An 18,523-nucleotide genomic window follows, 5' to 3' on the forward strand; every position below is an offset into this window, starting at 1 on the left:
TCTCTTCCAGCCAGGTATTTATCAGCATTTACTTTTTTATCATACCATCCTTATCAGTTAAAAAAAAAAAGCTGAAAAATTGGAACTATATATATTTGTGTGTATATGTACTTTTTTTTCTTTTTGTTTCATTTTTTATTTTTTTGTATGTGTACTTCCGTATTATGTATATTATAAAACACAAAAATAGAAATTTAAAAATTATGTAATGATCTTGATAGAATTAACTTTGAAGAAGTGAAAGTCACTCAGTTGTATCTGATTCTTTGTGACCCCATGAATATACAGTCCATGGAATTCTCCAGGCCAGAATACTGAGTGGGTAGCCTTTCCCTTCTCCAGGGGATCTTCCCAACCCAGGGGTCGAACTCAGGTCTTCTGCATTGCAGGCAGATTCTTTACCAACTGAGCTATCAGGGAATCCCAGTAGAATTAACTTTAAATTTTATTTAACAGTACATTAAAACTTTTATTTTTACTTTATAATATTAACAATAACAATAGAATATGCTTTATTATTTTTGAAAATCTTCTAACACCTTGCCACAATAGTAATTCAAGATAATTTGAAATTCATTTCTGCTCATCCTACAATAATATATGGAAGTTTTTGTTGAAATTTGCCTGGTAAATTTTTATCCTTCTCAATATGACTCACTCACGTTTAGTGACTGCTGTGCTAGTTTGTGTATTCTGGTATTCCTTGTTACTAATATTTTTAAGGCCCCATATACTCCTGTTTTTATTGGTTTAATACTGTTAACTTGGAAACAGCCGGTAGCATTATTCACCTTTCTTGGTTCTCTCTCCAGTCTATCCTCCCACCTCTCCTCTCCTTCAGAAAAAAATGAAAAAAAACACACTGGTTTAGAGAGAGCCTTCAGAAAGCAGCTAATCTCTTTCCTGAGGGGAGGGAGAAATTAACAGAATCATCCTTCTCAGGTTAACTGGAATTAAAATCAAAACTGTTACAAGCCAGTAGCTTCTTGGCCAGAATGGAGGAGCTACCTCACGGGTCTGAAAGTACATTAGAGGGGAGCTAAATACTTCAGGGGTATCCATTTGGAAGGTACTCTGATGAGAAGGATACAAAGGAGGAAGAATCGTTAGATACACTCAGATCTAATAATTTACATTGGAATCATAACTTTATAATGTTTTTTATACTGTTTTATGCAAAATGTAAATTTTCATGTTTGAAGTAAATTGAATGTTTAATGTCACTGACTTTTAGCCATTTTATACTCTGAATACTTTTTAGTGAAGATATTAGTATTAATACTTAGTATTATACAGAATTAATACCTAGATACTGGTATTGTCATTTGCTTCATTATTACAATTTTTACTTTGATTTTTCTGTGTGGTTAATAACATCTACAAAGACCATTTAAATTCTTTGGAAGTTCTTAAACATTAGAAAAATTTTAATCCATGTCTATAAAATTGCAGTTTTGAGTTTTATTGGTGACAAACATTATTTTCAACAATAAAATCATGTAACAATGGAAACATTTTTAAACATCCATTATCAGAATATTTTCTGTATAATGTGAGTTTTTTAAAAAGCAACTGCTTTTTCAGGGACTTCCCTGATAGACCAGTGGTTAAAACTCCAAGCTCTCAATACAGGGTACACAGGTTCGATCCCTGGTCAGGGAACCTGAATCCCAAATGTCACCAAGAATGGCAATAAATTACTTTTCAAAAAGCAACTTCTTTCTCAGTCATTGTTACAATATCTTTACTTTGAAGGGAGACAGATTAGGTATGTGGGGAGTTATTTTAGTTTTGGATACCTTCTGGGTACCTATGTAGCATACTCTTGACAGCCACAAGTCATCATAGAAGAGGTCAACAAATTTGGAACAATTGTCTTGTACAGAAAAAAGGTAGCTAATTCGTACTTAAGTTTAACAAATCTTTAAGATACTTTGCCACAAGATAACCAGCAAATTTCTGTATGGTACACAAGAATTTTTGGGTCCCTCTTGATCTCATTACTGAATTTTGAAAGAATATGTTACTTTAAGATCTGTTTTTAAAGTTCTTTTTAATCATATGTTATATACAGTATACAGAAGAGTGTATGGTACATATGTACAATTTAAAAATTCATAAAACCCACACCCATCCAACCAACAGCAAAGTCTAGAAATTAGCTGCACAGCAGCTGTTTTAAAGCTATTTTGAAGGTGTCTTTCACCAAACACATCCCTCTGCCTCCCTATAGGTAGTCACTCTCATGACATTTATGTGATCATTTTCCTGCTTTTCTTTATTATTTATTGTCTATGTATCCCTAAATACTGAATTCAGTTTTACCTGTTTTTGCATCTCATGTAAATGGGATCCTACTGTGTATATTCTTTTGTGACTTTTGTTGAGCATTATAGTTTTCATCCAAGTGGTACATAACTACTTTCATTGTCAGTGGTTTCTAGCATTTTATTCTATAAGTATCTGCAGTTTATTTATTCATTCTACTTTTGAACATTTGGGATATTTCCATTGTGGGACTTTTACAAAGAATGACATTATTCTATGTGTCTCCTGGTATATATATATGAGAACTCTTCTAGGATATATCCCAGGGAGTAAATTTGATGGGTAGTAGTGTATATAGGGTCGCACAGAGTCGGACACGACTGAAGCAACTTAGCAGTAGCAGCAGTGTATATGTATATTCAACTTCAGCTTCCCAGGTGGCTCAGAGGTTAAAGCATCTGCCTGCAATGCAGGAGACCTGGGTCCAATCCCTGGGTCAGGAAAATCCCCTGGAGAAGGAAATGGCAACCCACTCCAGTACTCTTGCCTGGAGAATCCCGTGGACAGAGGAGCCTGGTGGGCTACAGTCCACGGGGTCGCAGAGAGTTGGACACGACTGAGCGACTTCACTTTCACTTTCATATTCAACTTCCCTAGATAGTGCCAGACTATTTTCCACAGGGGTTATACCAGCTTATATTCCCAGTAGAGTTTCCATTGTTCTGCCTCCTACTATTACTTGATATTGTGAGATTGTTAAATTTTACCATTCTGATGAACATATTATGCTGTGTCATTATATTTTTTCCATGAAGTGGAAGTTGGTAAAGTGTTATTAATGATAACCAGTTGTGGGATTATAGGTGATTTTTATATTTTCTATGCTTTTAAAGCATTTTCCTATAGTATTTACACTTACCTCTTCAGCTACTACTTCATTGCTCTCATTCCTCTTTACAGAAAACTCTTTGCAAGGATTATTTGTACTCACCATACCAAATTTTTCTCTTGAACCCAGTTCATTCAGGATTTTGCTCTAACTACTCCGCCAAAACTGCTCACATGCAGGTTACCAGTGGTCATTTCATAGACTAGTCCTCATCTCATTTGACTTAGCAGTAGCACTTGACACAATCATTCTCTAACCCTGAAAAGTCTTTAATTTGCTTGAGGATACCATACTAAATTGATTTTCCTTTAGGTTGCTGCTTCTCATTTTTTATAGCTTTTGATACTTTGATTATTCCCTCCATCATTTCTCCCCCAGGAATTTATTTAAAATTTTTTTAAACTAAAGAAAAGTTAAAAATGTTATCTTCATGATTTTTGATTAACTTTTTTTCTGATTATAAAAGCAATATAGGTTTTGATGATCATACTGTGGTTATATAAGACGTCATCATTGGGGGTTTACCTGCATGAAGTGTATATGGGAAATCTTTGTGGTATTTTTTCCAACTTCTATATTTCTAAAGTGATTTCAAAATGTATTTATTCACTGTATTTTATTGGGCTCCTATGATATGCCAGGTACTGTTCTAGGCCCTGGGAATAGAGTAGTGACCAAACTGACAAAAATCCCTGCTTTCATGAAGCTTTTATTTATTAGAGGTAATCAGTAGTAAATAAAAAGTACATATTATGCTAGATAGTATAAATGCTAGAGAGAAAATGTAAGGCAGAAAAGCAGAGATGGTGTATAAGAAATGACAGGGATGGAGAAGAGAAGTTGAAATTTTAGGTAGGGTGACAAGGATAACCAAATGTCTCATTGAGAAAGGGGACCTTGAGGAAGGACTTGAAAGAAGTAAAGAAGCAAGCCATGAAAACATTTAGGAGAAAGGCCTTCAGCGCCTTTGTTTAAAGTAATAACAAAGGTCCTAAAGTAGATACATGCTTTCAGTGTGTCAGGAATGGTGAGGAAGGTACTGGGGTTAGTGTGGTACACAAATCCTAGAGATGGGGTGGTAGAGGGGTAGCAGAGAGCAGTTATGATATGTGAATCGGGAGTTAAGGCTGGAGATAATAGTTGGAGTGCCATCAGCATGCACATTATATTTGAAGTTATGGGACTAAATGAGTCCACCAAGAGGCTGAGTGTAGATAGAGAAGAGAAAATGGATTAAACTCTGGATTACCCTGACATTTAAGGATTGGGGGTTTGAGAAGGAATCAACTAAGAAGACTGAGAATTTGTCCCTTTAGGATTATGTCTATTGGCATGTGAAGTCCTCCAGGTACTAACCCAGGTTTCCCTCATCTCTTACTACTTCTCTTCTTACTACTTGTAGTTGTAAAACCTTTATCCTGCTCCCTTTCTGGGTTCTTTCTACATACTTTTCCATTCTTTAAAGCACAATTTTTTTTCTTTTCCTCATCCTTGATTAACTCCTTTGTATCTTTTCAGATTCACTTCAACAATAGTTGTCTTGTGGTCTGCCAGACATGATTTAGTTTCCCCTTCTATGTACTCTGCACGTACCCAGCATCACACAACCTTTTTGCTCCTATTATTGCTCATAATCACTTTCTCTCTTTTTCTATTTTTCCTCTCTGAACTGAAATTGCTTACTTACCTATCTTCTCCAGTAGACTATGATCCTTGAGGCTCTATGTCCTGTTGATCATTTAATATTTAACACAGTGCTTAATACTTTGTTGGCACTTAACAATATTTCATAAACTAGAGAACCGATAAAGTAATTAACCCTAATAAAAAGAGAAGAGCTTATATAGGCTCATCCTTTGGAGATGTTTTGCCGAAATTTTTACTTTCCTTTTAGGTTCAAAGGATTTGTTGACAAAGAAACCACTCATCACACACAATTTCAATAGTTAATAGGGGATTATTTGACTTAATTTCAACATACAGTCATTAAAAGAAGAGAAATAGAAACAACAGAGAAAAGTAGAAGCATATACAGCACCAAATTAGGCCAGCCAACCTCCAGACTTAAACAGTGCTGGGAAGTCCCTCATTAACAGCAATCTGGAGTCCCAATTGGGAAAAGGTCCCAGGCAGTGCATCCAACCACGAGTGAGACTTCAGATTGCAGTTTCAAGGGCTCCCACTTATAATTCCAGACACAAAAATGCAGCTCTGACTTTTTTTAACTTTTACAATGCTGTTTGTTTCACCTCGTGAGTCACAGAATTTTGCTAGACCCCAGGGTGTTGGCCAGACCTCCAGGGGCTCAAGAATTTCGAAACCTGCTCTCTTATCTAAAGCGCCGCCTGACTTGCTGTGTTTGCAGGCAGGCATGGAATCCGGGCAGTACCCAGGCAGGTCAGAAGCGGGTCAGAGGCCTGCTCTCCTGCTTCTGAAGTCTGAACAAGACTTCCTCCATTTTAATTTCCCTAATAGGAGACATTGAGTAAAGTTGGAGCATAGGGCAGGGTTTTTGTGAAAGAGAATGTTATTTAGGCATCAGAGGAAGCAAGAAATGTGTCTATAAGCCAGAAATTACCAATATTTTTCTTGTAGCAGCAAATATCTAGGCACAATGGCTTGATTAACTTCTTTTGTGTCTTCTTTATTGAAAAGCTGCCCAGCATACAGTGTTTTACCAAACAGGTAGAAACAAGTACAGTGGGTTCATTATTTTGAATGTTTATTTGCATGGGGTTTTTGTGAATAGTTGATTCTCTTTTCATTTTCTAACAAACAGTTCCAATTTGGTAGGTGTTTGAGAGTTTCATCTTCCATAGAGATGTGAATAAAGAAATAGTTTTAAATCAAGAGTCTTCATTGTGAGAATGAACCTTCTTAAGAGTCATGGAATTGTTAGTAAATTTCAGAGAAGCGTAACTGGTCAGTAGAAGGGTGGAGACAGATTTAAAAGCCAAAAATTTTTAAGGAATTTAAGGAGTGGAACCTAGAAAAGGTGTTAGGTAAAAATAAGGTTTCTTTGTTTATAAGTGTATTAAATGAAAATACAGGGTTTTGAGTCACATTTGTAAATATTTTTAAAATTTTGCTGAATGTTAAAAACATTTTTTTTTCTGTAGCATGACCATAAATATTTTTAAGGTGAGATAAACATAACTTGTGCATGAAATATTATAATTTCTTTCCAGTGTGACACAGTTGAGCTGCATTTCAAATGAGAAGTACCATTGATAGGGAGCATTCATGTGAAACTGTTCAAAAGAAAAAGTTTCAAAAAATGTTTTATTCTGAATATTCTCAGTATAGTTTCAATTTTAAAAGTGTTTTCAAATCCAACAAAAGTTCAATTTAGAAATATAATTCATATTTTTTGCTTTCTCAGATGAAGCTTTAGCATATGTTTCTAATAATTCAGTTAAAATATGCTGAGTTGTATATTTTTAAAAAGACTCTGCATTGAAAAGATTCCAAAATATTTGTTTGAACAGGCACTCAGCATCTTGATGAAAACTGTTGAACAACTTTCAGAGTCATTCTGCTCTCTGAGTACCCAAGCCAACTAAACTGGTACAGTTAACACTTCTGTAAGAGGCCAGGAGCCAAGAAATTGGAACACTTCCTGGACTACTTTTTAACAGGCCTTCAAGCCAACTTAGTGCTTGGTATTAAATATTAATACCATTGAATTTTCAGAGTAATAAGCTACGAGTAGAACATTCTCATCTCTTTCTGTCAATGTCATACTTATTAGTCTCTATTAGTTATCATTGATTAGCTTAAAGCTCTGCTTTATGTTGGCCTTAAAGCTGTAGTTTGTTTTTTAATTTTGTGGGATATCACTCTTACAAAACAAGAAGGGAATGTCCTGTAGAATGTGACCCCTCACTGTCTCCCAGACATAAATGTTTTTATATTGCTTTTTTTTAATACTACTGAGTGCTACAGTAGAGATGTAAATTATTTAGAACACCTAATGCCTTCAAAAGAGTGGTAATTATCTCAGGCTACCAAATTTATAAGTAAGGATAGTTTATTTGGCCTCTGACTCTTGTTTTCGGTGTATCCCCTTGAGATTTATTGACATCACTGATTTCATTTAGCAAATATATGCTTACTATAGATAATATATCATATTGATCTCTATATCTACTTATTTGCTCTAGGAAATGCTCTTAGATGTTTTTTGAATTGAACTAGAAAGTACCCACCATATTTAGGTGCTATGGTGGGGAGGAAATAATAAACAAAAGATTCAAAGATACTGTATGCTAACTAGAGAGACTAGGGTAAATTTAACTTCTCTAATATTACAGAGTTATTTGGAAAAATTGCATAAACTAAAATTCCAGTCACTTGGTTTTTCAAGTGCTTCCCGCAAGATTAGATTAACAGTGTCTCCAAAAATGGTTACCATACTTTAAGAAATTTTAATCTTATTTCAGAACTATAAATGTAGAAGACTTACAGGGAACCAGTGATAAATCTCTTGGCTTTTTTTCCCCTTTATTATTTTGGATCTGTGTACAATCTGAAATAGCAAATTATATACAGTTTGGGAGACAATTCATTTGTAACTTCGAGGGATCTGAGGAATACAGTCATTTCATGCACCCCTGCAGATCTTTCCATTTAAAGTAGTTTATTGCTGGAAAGAAAGCAAATGGAGAGAGTTTCAGTAAGGAACTGAATGGGTTAATGACTGAACATGATGGTTGAAAACCAGAATCTATGGTTGATTGGGACACAGTTATGAGGAGAAAACATTGCATATAAATAGTAATGTAATGGTATGTTACTGAAATCTAAGAAAAGTAGAATGAGACAAAATATCTCTAGTGTCTTGATGTTCCATTTGATAGTACTTTGGATAAGTTTCATAAGGGAGTTGGTTGAGATCACTAATCCTTAGTACATGAACCAAGAAATAGGAATTGTGTTTATCATAGGAAGTAATGTTGGCCCATAAAGGAATAGAGACTCTTTAATAGAGGAATGTTTTTGTCTGTAATCTCTCTGATTCAATGCCAAACATTTTTCAGAGAATATTCAAAGCTGTGCCTAAGTTTCATTGTTGAAAACCAACAGCTGCTATATTTCTTTTTGATAACTGATTGAAGCTCTTTCTGTTATGTCTGCTCTGTTGCTAAATTCCTTAAGTGTAAAAAAGTATGTTTAAAGTAAGAACTTTATGAAACAAAAGCTTTATTCTGTACATTGGATAATACTTCTTTTGTGACATTTTCTTTTCCCACCAAAAGTGAGAAGTGAATGCCTTGCCTTGGTACATCCCATTTCTAATGGAGGACAAGAAGTCATTTTCTTCAATGGCTGACTTCCAGAATTTCTGCCTGAACGTTCTTTGTCAAGTGTATATTCCCTTCTCTAGGCCTTTCTATATAGAGCCCACAAACATCGTCAGTGTGAATGATGTCATTCAGAGGGTTAGCGACCATGCCTCTGCCATGAACAAGAGGATTCATTACTACAGCCGGCTCACCGCTCCTGCAGACAGGGCACTGGTAAGGGGCAAAGCATTGCTAATTGTCTAAGGTTAAGTTGAAATGAACAGTGAACATAAGTCAGGGCAACTCCCAGTGGTTGAACTTTTTGCTGGCCATATTCCAAGGATGGCATCATGGAAAGTCAAAGATACTAATTAATACATCTTACATCTCAGACTAGTTCATTCTTATTAGCCTGGCATAGAGAAATTTGAAACAATCTCTTTATGTTTACAACACCCTAGAGATTTGTTAGATTGAATTCTGCTAATCCATAATCCTAAAATCTTTGAGAAGGATGAACTATTGAAGTAGTTTGGGTCATTGATTAATAAAATAGATAATAAGTTGTGCTTAGTCTATTCAATTTTTAAGTTTGTAGCTATAAGGGAAAAATGTTTTGAGAAATTTTCTATAGGAGTGAGAAACTGAAATTTATATATATATTTTATATATATAATATATATTATAGATTAAAAACAAGAGTCAAAGAGCAGATATTAAAGATTTTAAGCTTTGCAGTCCACCTACTGTCACATATTCTTTTCTGCTTTTGTTTTTGAATCATTTAAAATGTAAAAACTGCCCATAGGAAGAGACTGTAAAAAATCAGATTGAAGGCTAGATCTTCTTATTAAATCTGTATTATCATCTTAGGTTCAAAACTATATAAGTAATTTCATGCTTATAAGAATTACCACATATGAGATGTTCAGAAATTTGAAAGCTTAAAAAAGAATGAAACATTCTGAGAAAAAAATGATTTTTATAGGTAATAATAAAAAGGGAGAAGGGAATTCAGCATTCTAGATGTTTACAAGGGGCAAGGACTGAGCTAGTCACTTGAGCACAGATGTCTCATATTAGGCCTTGTGAATTCCTAAGATATCTTTTTGTGTAGTCAAAGTAGGGACTTTCAAAATATTCTGGGTGGGATCATTTGTTTCCCCCAATTTTTTCACTTTTTCTTACTCTAGGTCTTTACGTCAGTAGTTATGGTAAAGTCTTAGTGCCATATGAGAATTACCTAAGCCCTCTGGGGAGTGGAAGTAATCCAGTATCTCCAAGTCTAGTCCAGACCTCCTAGAGGCTGTATTCTCAGAAGCAAACTTCAGAGATACCAGCTGAGCCAGTCTAACTCTTGAGTGTATGTTGTTTGCCTGGAAATTGTCAGCACTGTACACCAAGTTGAATCCCTTTTGTTAACTGACAGTGAGATGAGTCTAGTTAATCAAAGTATATAAACAGTGACCTAAAATTAATATGATATGACCATTTTAATGATTGTGTGTATACATCCATGCTCATTTTCTGAGAATCCCAAAATTATTTTTCTTAAAAGATTTTTAAAGGAAGAGAAATATGAAACCACAGGTGTCAGGTCTTTGCAGAGTTATAACTTTTATTTCTGAAAATTTCCCCACTTACCTTAATATTTTTATTCTAAATTGGAGAAGGGTAGTAAATCATTTGACTGCCGACATCTCCCAGATGCTTGCTAATAAATGTGTGGCCTGCACAGGCCAGCATCACTGAGAGCATGTTAAAAAGGCAGACTCTCAGCCCTTAGTCCAGATCAACTGAATCAAAATCTGTATTTTAACAAATTTTCTGTGTGAATCACAAAAATATTCAAGTTTGAAAAGCACTGTCCTAGACCCACTGACAGAGTGTGGGATCCAATCTCCCAGTTTTTCTATATCTCCTAATAATTTCTTATCCTCTAGCTTTTTAATCCTATCCCTGATAACTTTAGATTTTCACTTTTTCTGAACTTGCTCTGGTAGATATCATAGTTTATCTCCTGCCTGATACAGACATGGTCCTGCCCCTTTTTTCTTTTACTCCATAGTAGAAGACAGCAGAGCTCAGACCCTAGAGGATTGAGGGTAAAGAGAAGGCGGCAGACCTATTTCTATATATGCTTTTGTAGCTCTAAGAAATAATTGTTTACAAAGCCACAGGCGTGGCATTCAAGACATTCTTTTCCCACAAGGCACCAAAAATTGTATGCATAAAAAGAGAAGGATTTGATGTTCTTTCTTTTTGCATCAGTTCGTATCCTGTCTACCTACTGAAGCCTAATATTCTGTCACTTTCTTGAGGTCTTTCCCAACTATTCCAGTCCCCATTATTGTTGTTATTATTATTGTCATTTCTGTGTTCCAGAATTGAACACTTAATTTTTATTCTTATAGCCTTATATAATTGTTTTATATGTTTTCTAACTGAAATTTACACTTCTTGAAGTTAGGAGCCATATATTATTTTTTCTTGAACACTAAACCTAGCATTGTACCTAGCACAAAGTTGTAGGTTTATGTAGTAAGTACTGATACAAAAGATTCTTGCTTTATACCAGTCAGTTCTTATGTCTTTAATATTATATGTAAGGACTACATACTCTCAAAGGACAGTTCTCAGTGAGATGGTCAGAATTCCATCAGGAAACCATATTTCTTTTAACTCCCAGAACAGGGAGGTAGAAAGAAATGTGTCGGGGTCAAGTGGGAGCTATGTGTATGAGAAATATATACATATTTAATCATTCTTTTCCTGTGTGTCTTCAACCTCTCTCTATTGGTTCCATCCCTACTGTTTACATCTCCTGTCTTTAAGAATCTTTGTCTTGCCTTTACTTTAAGCCACTTTAGCTTACCTTTTTCTTCTACTACCAAACCATTTAAAAGAATAGTCTATATTTTTTATTCTTTTCTTACCCTTCTTTTGACTCCTCAATTTCTTATAGTTTGAGTTCCCAGCCTGCCTCTTCTCTACAACCACATTCACATAGGAATTTGATGCCCACTTGATTCTTAAAATTCTCCTCACTTAAAGCCCAGTCCTTGCCATGTAGAATTACTTAATTTCAGTCTTTATGGCTCCTCTTCCTCCTGTCTCGTAAAAGTAAAGAGAAAAATACTTTGACGATTGCATATTCTAAGAATTCATTCTCATTTGAGATGAACAGTTTATTATTTATAGTATTTAAACTCTTACTCCTTTAGATCTTAGTATATTTAAAAAGTGATTTTTATGTTTTAATCAAGGGTACACACTGTTTATTTGTTCCTGATAGTTGGAAGTGTGTCTATAGTCAGGTACTTTATTGTATAGAAAATATCCTGTGTTGAACATTTACTGGTTCTAACATTTCTTTACTTTTTTTTTTAATCAGATTGCCCCAGATCATGTAGTTCCAGCTCCAGAAGAGTGCTATGTATATAGCCCATTGGGTTCTGCTTATAAACTTCAATGTTACACTGAAGGATATGGTAAAAACACCAGTTTAGTAACCATGTGAGTTAAAACACTTTTTGGAGCATAACTTAAATTATGTGTAAATAAAAATTACTGATTATTTTAATTTTTGTCTTAATTAAAATATTTGAAGAGTCAAACTTTATGTTTTACTAGTATTACTCTGCTTTCAGTTTTATGATTTGGAATACCATGCTGGGAACATCTATACTAAGTATTCCTTGGGGCATAAAACAGGTAATATAATTTTCAGCACACTTTGTATTAGAATTTTTTTCTCTTTGTACTGTGAGTTTTACAAGTTTTAATAAGTCTACATAAAATTATTAAAGAAATAGATTAATATATTTAGTTTTAAATTAGCTGTCAGATATTTATGATAATTGTTTAGAGTAACTTAATATGGTTGCATATTAATTTATTCTGACATGATGCATGTTGTTCTATATTTTTATTTTTTTAAACAGGCTGGGTTTACTACTGGAATGTGTGTCATCATGCTGATGGGCCTTCTAACACTTTATTGCTGCTACAGAGTAGTGAAATCAAGATCTATGATATGTAAGAATTTACCATTGTAAAAATAAATGATGTGGATATTAATAAGAATTGATGTTGAGGTGGATCACTGATGTGTGATAACACACATTTCACAAGTGTGTTAACTATTTTCTGCCTAAAGGTTTATTTCTCATAATTCATAGCATTTGGCAGAACTGATATGGTAATAAATTTAGTGGCTTTCTTTGAAATTCTGAGAGGCTAGTACTTTGCAGAATTCATTTACTTTGGTGCTAATTTCCTCAGAAGAATAATTTAAAAAGTCATATTTTAAAAATAAGATCTTTGCCAGAACTAAATTGAGAATTTTATGATTCTTATCAGTTAATTGTGACGCATTTTGACCTATCCCTACCAAAAGATCTAGATACTGGCATCTCCTAAAAGTGAACATTGTAAATATGAAAATGTGGGCAATGTGTCCTTTATAATCAATTCTCAAAGTTGTACCAGCATGTCCACTCATTTCTATAAATTCTAGATCAGGGATATACCTTTTTAGATTGTTTTAAAGTAGTTTAGGACCTAAATAGATGTACATTATTTCAGTCAGTCTCAGCAAATGAGAATCAACAAACCAGGCTCTGCCTCCAGTTTTTTTGTTTCTACTAAGCAGTGGTATGTTTTTCTTAATTGTATTATTTCATCATATCCCTTTCCCATTTATCCACAAGCCCCTTGGTGCTCTTATAGATCTCCTAAATTCTTTATATGAAGTAGGCAGTTAACCCTTTATTGTGTCTTGTCAGTTTCTCTCATATTCATATTTGAAATGGCTTTTGTATCATATTAGTTTGTTTATATCTGGCTATCTTTTCCATTGTAGTTTCTATTTCTTCAGTTGATAGAAAAGGACAGTCTTTCAGTTTCTATTTTTATATTGTCATCTAAATTTTCAGTTATTTTTTAAATTCTTTAACTTAATTTTCTGAAAATTTTAATTGAAGTATAGTCAATGTACAATATTAAATGTTACAGGTGTACAATACAGTGATTCACAATTTTTAAAGATTATATTCCATTTATAGTTATTATAAAATATTTTCCATATTCCTCATGTTATACAGTAGATCCTTGTAGCTTATTTTATACATAATAGTTCATTCCTCTTAATCCTTCACTCCTCTATTGCCCTTTCCCACTTCCCTCATTGTCTGAAATTTTAATTGGCATGTTATATAAATTATGACTCAAGAAAACGTTTCTCCATTATTAAGTATGCCAAATATTGGATATTGTCTTCTCTCCCATATTGATGATTTTTTTCTAGCCTTGGTTTATCACTTGCTGTTATTAGTTACGTTAATCTACTTCTCAGAATCTACCTACAATGCAGGAGATCTGGATTCGATTCCTGGGTTGGGAAGATCCCCTGGAGAAGGAAATGGCAACCCACTCCAGTGTTCTTGGCTGGAGAATCCCATAGACTGTAGCCTGCCGGGCTCCTCTGTCTAAGGGGTCGCAGGAGTCGGACAAGACTTAGTGACTAAACCACTGCCGCCACCACGTCTCAGATTACCTGTACTATTTCATTGGCCTAACTTCTTCTTATATGTTTGTTCTATAATTTTTTGTTTTGTTTTTGTTTTTTTATTGACATATAGTTGATTTACAATGTTGTGATAATCTGCCGTATCTAATGTTTTAATTACTGTTATTTCATAAGATGGTCTAATGCCTGATGGTGAAATACCCACCCATAATCTTTTGCTAAATATTTTGAATCAGTTTAGAGAACACAAATTATGAATATGGAATATATAATTGACATCTAATTATATTTTCCCCTTTTATATTTTATCTAGCATCAGTGGATACCACTACCTGGGAATATCCAGATGTCTGCAGATATTATTTTGGCTCCTTTGGGCAGTGGTCAAGTCTCCTTTTCTCCTTGGTATCTCTCATTGGAGCAATGATAGTGTATTGGGTGCTTATGTCTAATTTTCTTTTTAATACTGGAAAATTTATTTTTAGTAAGTATCCATATCATATGCTTTAGCATAATTATTTTCAAATATAATAACTACTATAATGTTTTGGTTTCAGTCTTAAATTCTGGACTTGGAATTAATGAAGTAAAAAGTAATATTTATGATTCTAGGAGATATACTTGATTCAGTTTGTTTTCTGTGGTTTCTATGTTGATCACAAATATAAAATGTATGTTAATTTCCAGAACCTTATTTTTGGGTGAATATATTCCTTCAAATTCTCTAATTAACATAAAATATTTCTAAGTTCCAAAAGATGTTTTAAGCATTGTTTGCATCGCCTAGGAATGAATTTTTTTCCTGCTTAAGTAATGGTATCCATTTAGAAAACATGATCTCAACCTATACTCATTCTCCACCTCAACTAATATAGTTATTATATATAATAGTATATATAATATTATTATTATATCATAATAAATACTATTCTCTTTTTTATATGGAATTTGCATTCATTAAAATATACACATCTTGGCCATATAATTTTGACAAATGGATACATCCATGTCACTCACACCTCCTTCATGAAACATTTCCATCTTCCCAGAAAGTAGTGGTGTATTTTTTAATTATAAAAAATTCAGATTATTTGTTGCCATTATAAGAGAACCTAGTTCATTTTTTAATATTTATCTTGAATCTCACAAATGTGTTGAATTCTTATTGCTTATAATTTTGTAAATTCACTTTGGATTTTCTATTTAGATAGTTGTATCATTCATGAATATGAAAACTTCTTCCTATCTAGTTATTATTTTTTGAATGATTCATATATATATGCATACATCTATATTTAGTATATACATTCAAACATATATAGGACTTCCCAGGTGACACTGGTAAAGAACCTATCTGCCAATGCAGGAGACATAAGAGATGTGGGTTTGATCCTTGGGTCAGAAAAATCCCCTGGAGTAGGGCATGGCAACCCCTCCAGTACTTTTGCTTTGACAATGACCATGGACAGTGAAAGCTGGTGGCCTACAGTCCATTATGTTGCAAAAGAGTCACACATGACTTCAGTTCAGTCACTCAGTCATGTCCCACTCTTTGCAACCCCATGGACCGCAGCACACTAGGCCTCCCGGTCCATCATCAAGTCCCAGAGTTTACTCAAACTCATGTCCATTGAGTCAGTGATGCCATCCAACTATCTTATCCTCTGTCATCCCCTTCTCTTCCTGCCTTCAATTTTTCCCAGCATCAGGATCTTTTCAAATGAGTTAGTTCTTGGCCTCAAGTGGCCAAAGTATTAGAGTTTCAGCTTCAACATCAGTCCTTCCAGTGAACACTCAGGACTAATCTCCTTTAGGATGGACTGGTTGGATCTCCTTGCAATCCAAGAAACTCTCAAGAGTCTTCTCCAATACCACAGTTCAAAAGTATCAATTCTTTGGCACTCAGCTTTCTTTATAGTCCAACTTTCACATCCATACATGACTACTGGAAAAACCATAGTCTTGACTAGATGGACCTTTGTTGGAAAAATAATGTCTCTGATTTTTAATGCTGTCTAGGTTTTTTTATGCTGTCTCTTTTTTTTATGCTGTCTAGGTTGGTCATGGCTTTCCTTCCAAGGAGTAAGCATCTTTTAATTTCATGGCTGCAAGCACCATCTGCAGTGATTTTGGAGCCCCCCAAAATAAAATCAGCCACTGTTTCCACTGTTTCCCCATCTATTTGCCATGAAGTGCTGGGACCGGATGCCATGATCTTAGTTTTCTGAATGTTGAGCTTTAAGCCAACTTTTTCACTGTCCTCTTTCACTTTCATCAAGAGACTCTTTAGTTCTTCTTTACTTTCTGCCATAAGGGTGGTGTCATCTGCATATCTGAGGTTATTGATATTTCTCCCGGCAATCTTGATTCCAGCTTGTGCTTTATCCAGCCCAGCATTTCTCATGATGTACTCTGCATATAAGTTAAACAAGCAGGGTGACAATATACAGCCTTGATGTACTCCTTTTCCTATTTGGAACCAGTCTTGTTCCATGTCCAGTTCTAACTGTTGCTTCCTGACCTGCATGCAGATTTCTCAAGAGGCAGGTCAGGCGGTCTGGTATTCCTATCTCTTGAAGAATTTTCCACAGTTTATTATGATCCATACAGTCAAAAGTTTTGGCATAGTCAATAAAGCAGAAATAGATGTTTTTCTGGAATTCTCTTGCCTTTTTAATGATCCATTGGACGTTGGCAATTTGATCTCTGGTTGCCTTGCCTTTTCTAAAACCAGCTTGAACATCTGGAAGTTCATGGTTCACGTATTGCTGAAGCCTGGCTTGGAGAATTTTGAGCATTACTTTGCTGGTGTGTGAGATGAGTGCAATTGTGCAGTAGTTTGAGCTTTCTTTGGCATTGCCTTTCTTTGGGATTGGAATGAAAACTGACCTTTTCCAGTCCTGTGGCCACTGCTGAGTTTTCCAAATTTGCTAGCATATTGAGTGTAGCACTTTCACAGCATCATCTGTTAGGATTTGAAATAACTCAACTGGAATTCCATCATCTCCACTAGCTTTGTTTGAAGTGATGCTTCCTAAGGCCCACTTGACTTCACATTCCAGGATGTCTGGCTCTAGGTGAGTGATCACACCGTCATGATTATCTGGGTCGTGAAGATCTTTTTTGTGCAGTTCTTCTGTGTATTCTTGCCACGTCTTCTTAATATCTTCTGCTTTTGTTAGGTCCATACCATTTCTGTCCTTTATTGAGCCCATCTTTGCATGAAATGTTCCCTTGGTATCTGTAATTTTCTTGAAGAGATCTCTAGTCTTTCCCATTCTGTTGTGTTGTGGTTTTTGTTTTTTTTTTTTTCTATTTCTTTGCACTGATCACTGATGAAGGCTTTCTTATCACTCCTTGCTATTCTTTGGAACGCTGCATTCAAATGAGTATATCTTTCCTTTTCTCCTTTGCTTTTCGCTTCATTTTGCTTTTTTGCATTTCTTTTTCTTGGGATGGTCTTGATCCCTGTCTCCTGTACAATGTCACAAACCTCCATCCATAGTTCATCAGGCACGCTGTCTATCAGATCTAGTCCCTTAAATCTATTTCTCATTTCTACTGTATAATTGTAAGGAATTTGATTTAGGTCATACCTGAATGGTCTAGTGGTTTTCCCTACTTTCTTCAATTTAAGTCTGAATTTGGCAATAAGGAGTTCATGATCTGAGCCACAGTTAGTTCCCTATCTTGTTTTTGCTGAATTTGGCAATAAGGAGTTCATGATCTGAGCCACAGTTAGTTCCCTATCTTGTTTTTGCTTGGAGTACAGAGCTTCTCCATGTTTGGCTGCAGAGAATATAATCTGATTTCAGTATTGGCCACTTGGTGATGTCAATGTGTAGAGTCTTCTTGTGTTACTGGAAGAGGGTGTTTGCTATGACCAGTGTGTTCTCTTGGCAAAACTCTATTATCCTTTGCCCTGCTTCATTCTGTACTCCAAGGCCAAATTTGCCTGTTATTCCAGGTGTTTCTTGACTTCCTTAGCAATGAAATAACAACAGATGACCATAACTGGCTTAAAATAAGAGAAATTTATTCTCTCACAGTCCTAGAAACTAGAAGTCTGAAATCAAAGTGTCTGTAGGGCCCTTTCCTTCCTCTGAAGCCTTTAGGGAAGAACCCTTCCTTTTTCTTCCTAGTTTCTGATGATCAACTGCTACCAGTCCTTGGCATTCCTTGACTTTAGTAATATTTCTCCAGTCCACCCTCTGCCTTCACATGGCCATCTTCCCCCAGTGTCTCTATGTCCAAAAATCTGTTCTTGTTAAAGACACCTATCATTGAATTTAGGGTGTACCCTAATCCAGTATAACCTAACCTTAGCTTGATTATATCTGCACAGACTCTGTTTCCAAATAAGGTTCATTCTAAGTTTCCTGGTGGACACGGATTTGGAAGAATTCTATTCAACCTAGTATACTTGGTGTCAGGGTTTTTACTAGCCTTATGTAAATCTTTGGCATCAGGAATTATGTAATTATGTAAAGATCCATAACTTCCTATCTTGAATCACTAATAACCCATGGAGACATTATAAAAACCTAAGCA

General features: G+C 34.9%; 1 protein-coding gene across 7 annotated transcripts in view; it reads left to right on the top strand.

Moving 5' to 3' along the window:
• Window positions 1–18,523, top strand: part of SLC38A9 (solute carrier family 38 member 9) — a 91,110-nt gene that overhangs the window by 26,835 nt on the left and 45,752 nt on the right. For 5 of the 7 annotated variants that reach the window (XM_025270523.2, XM_025270522.2, XM_025270521.2 and 2 more), the window contains 5 exons: window positions 8,544–8,676; window positions 11,837–11,958; window positions 12,093–12,156; window positions 12,387–12,480; window positions 14,286–14,456. In XM_025270523.2, coding sequence (XP_025126308.1) covers window positions 8,544–8,676; window positions 11,837–11,958; window positions 12,093–12,156; window positions 12,387–12,480; window positions 14,286–14,456 — 584 coding nt within the window. Of the gene's footprint in view, window positions 1–8,415; window positions 8,677–11,836; window positions 11,959–12,092; window positions 12,157–12,386; window positions 12,481–14,285; window positions 14,457–18,523 lie in introns of all 7 variants that reach the window. The other 2 variants (XM_025270524.2, XM_044932648.1) reach the window with 2 other exon arrangements.

Source organism: Bubalus bubalis, chromosome 19 (assembly GCF_019923935.1).
Source record: "Bubalus bubalis isolate 160015118507 breed Murrah chromosome 19, NDDB_SH_1, whole genome shotgun sequence".
Classification (NCBI taxonomy): Eukaryota; Metazoa; Chordata; class Mammalia; order Artiodactyla; family Bovidae; genus Bubalus; species Bubalus bubalis.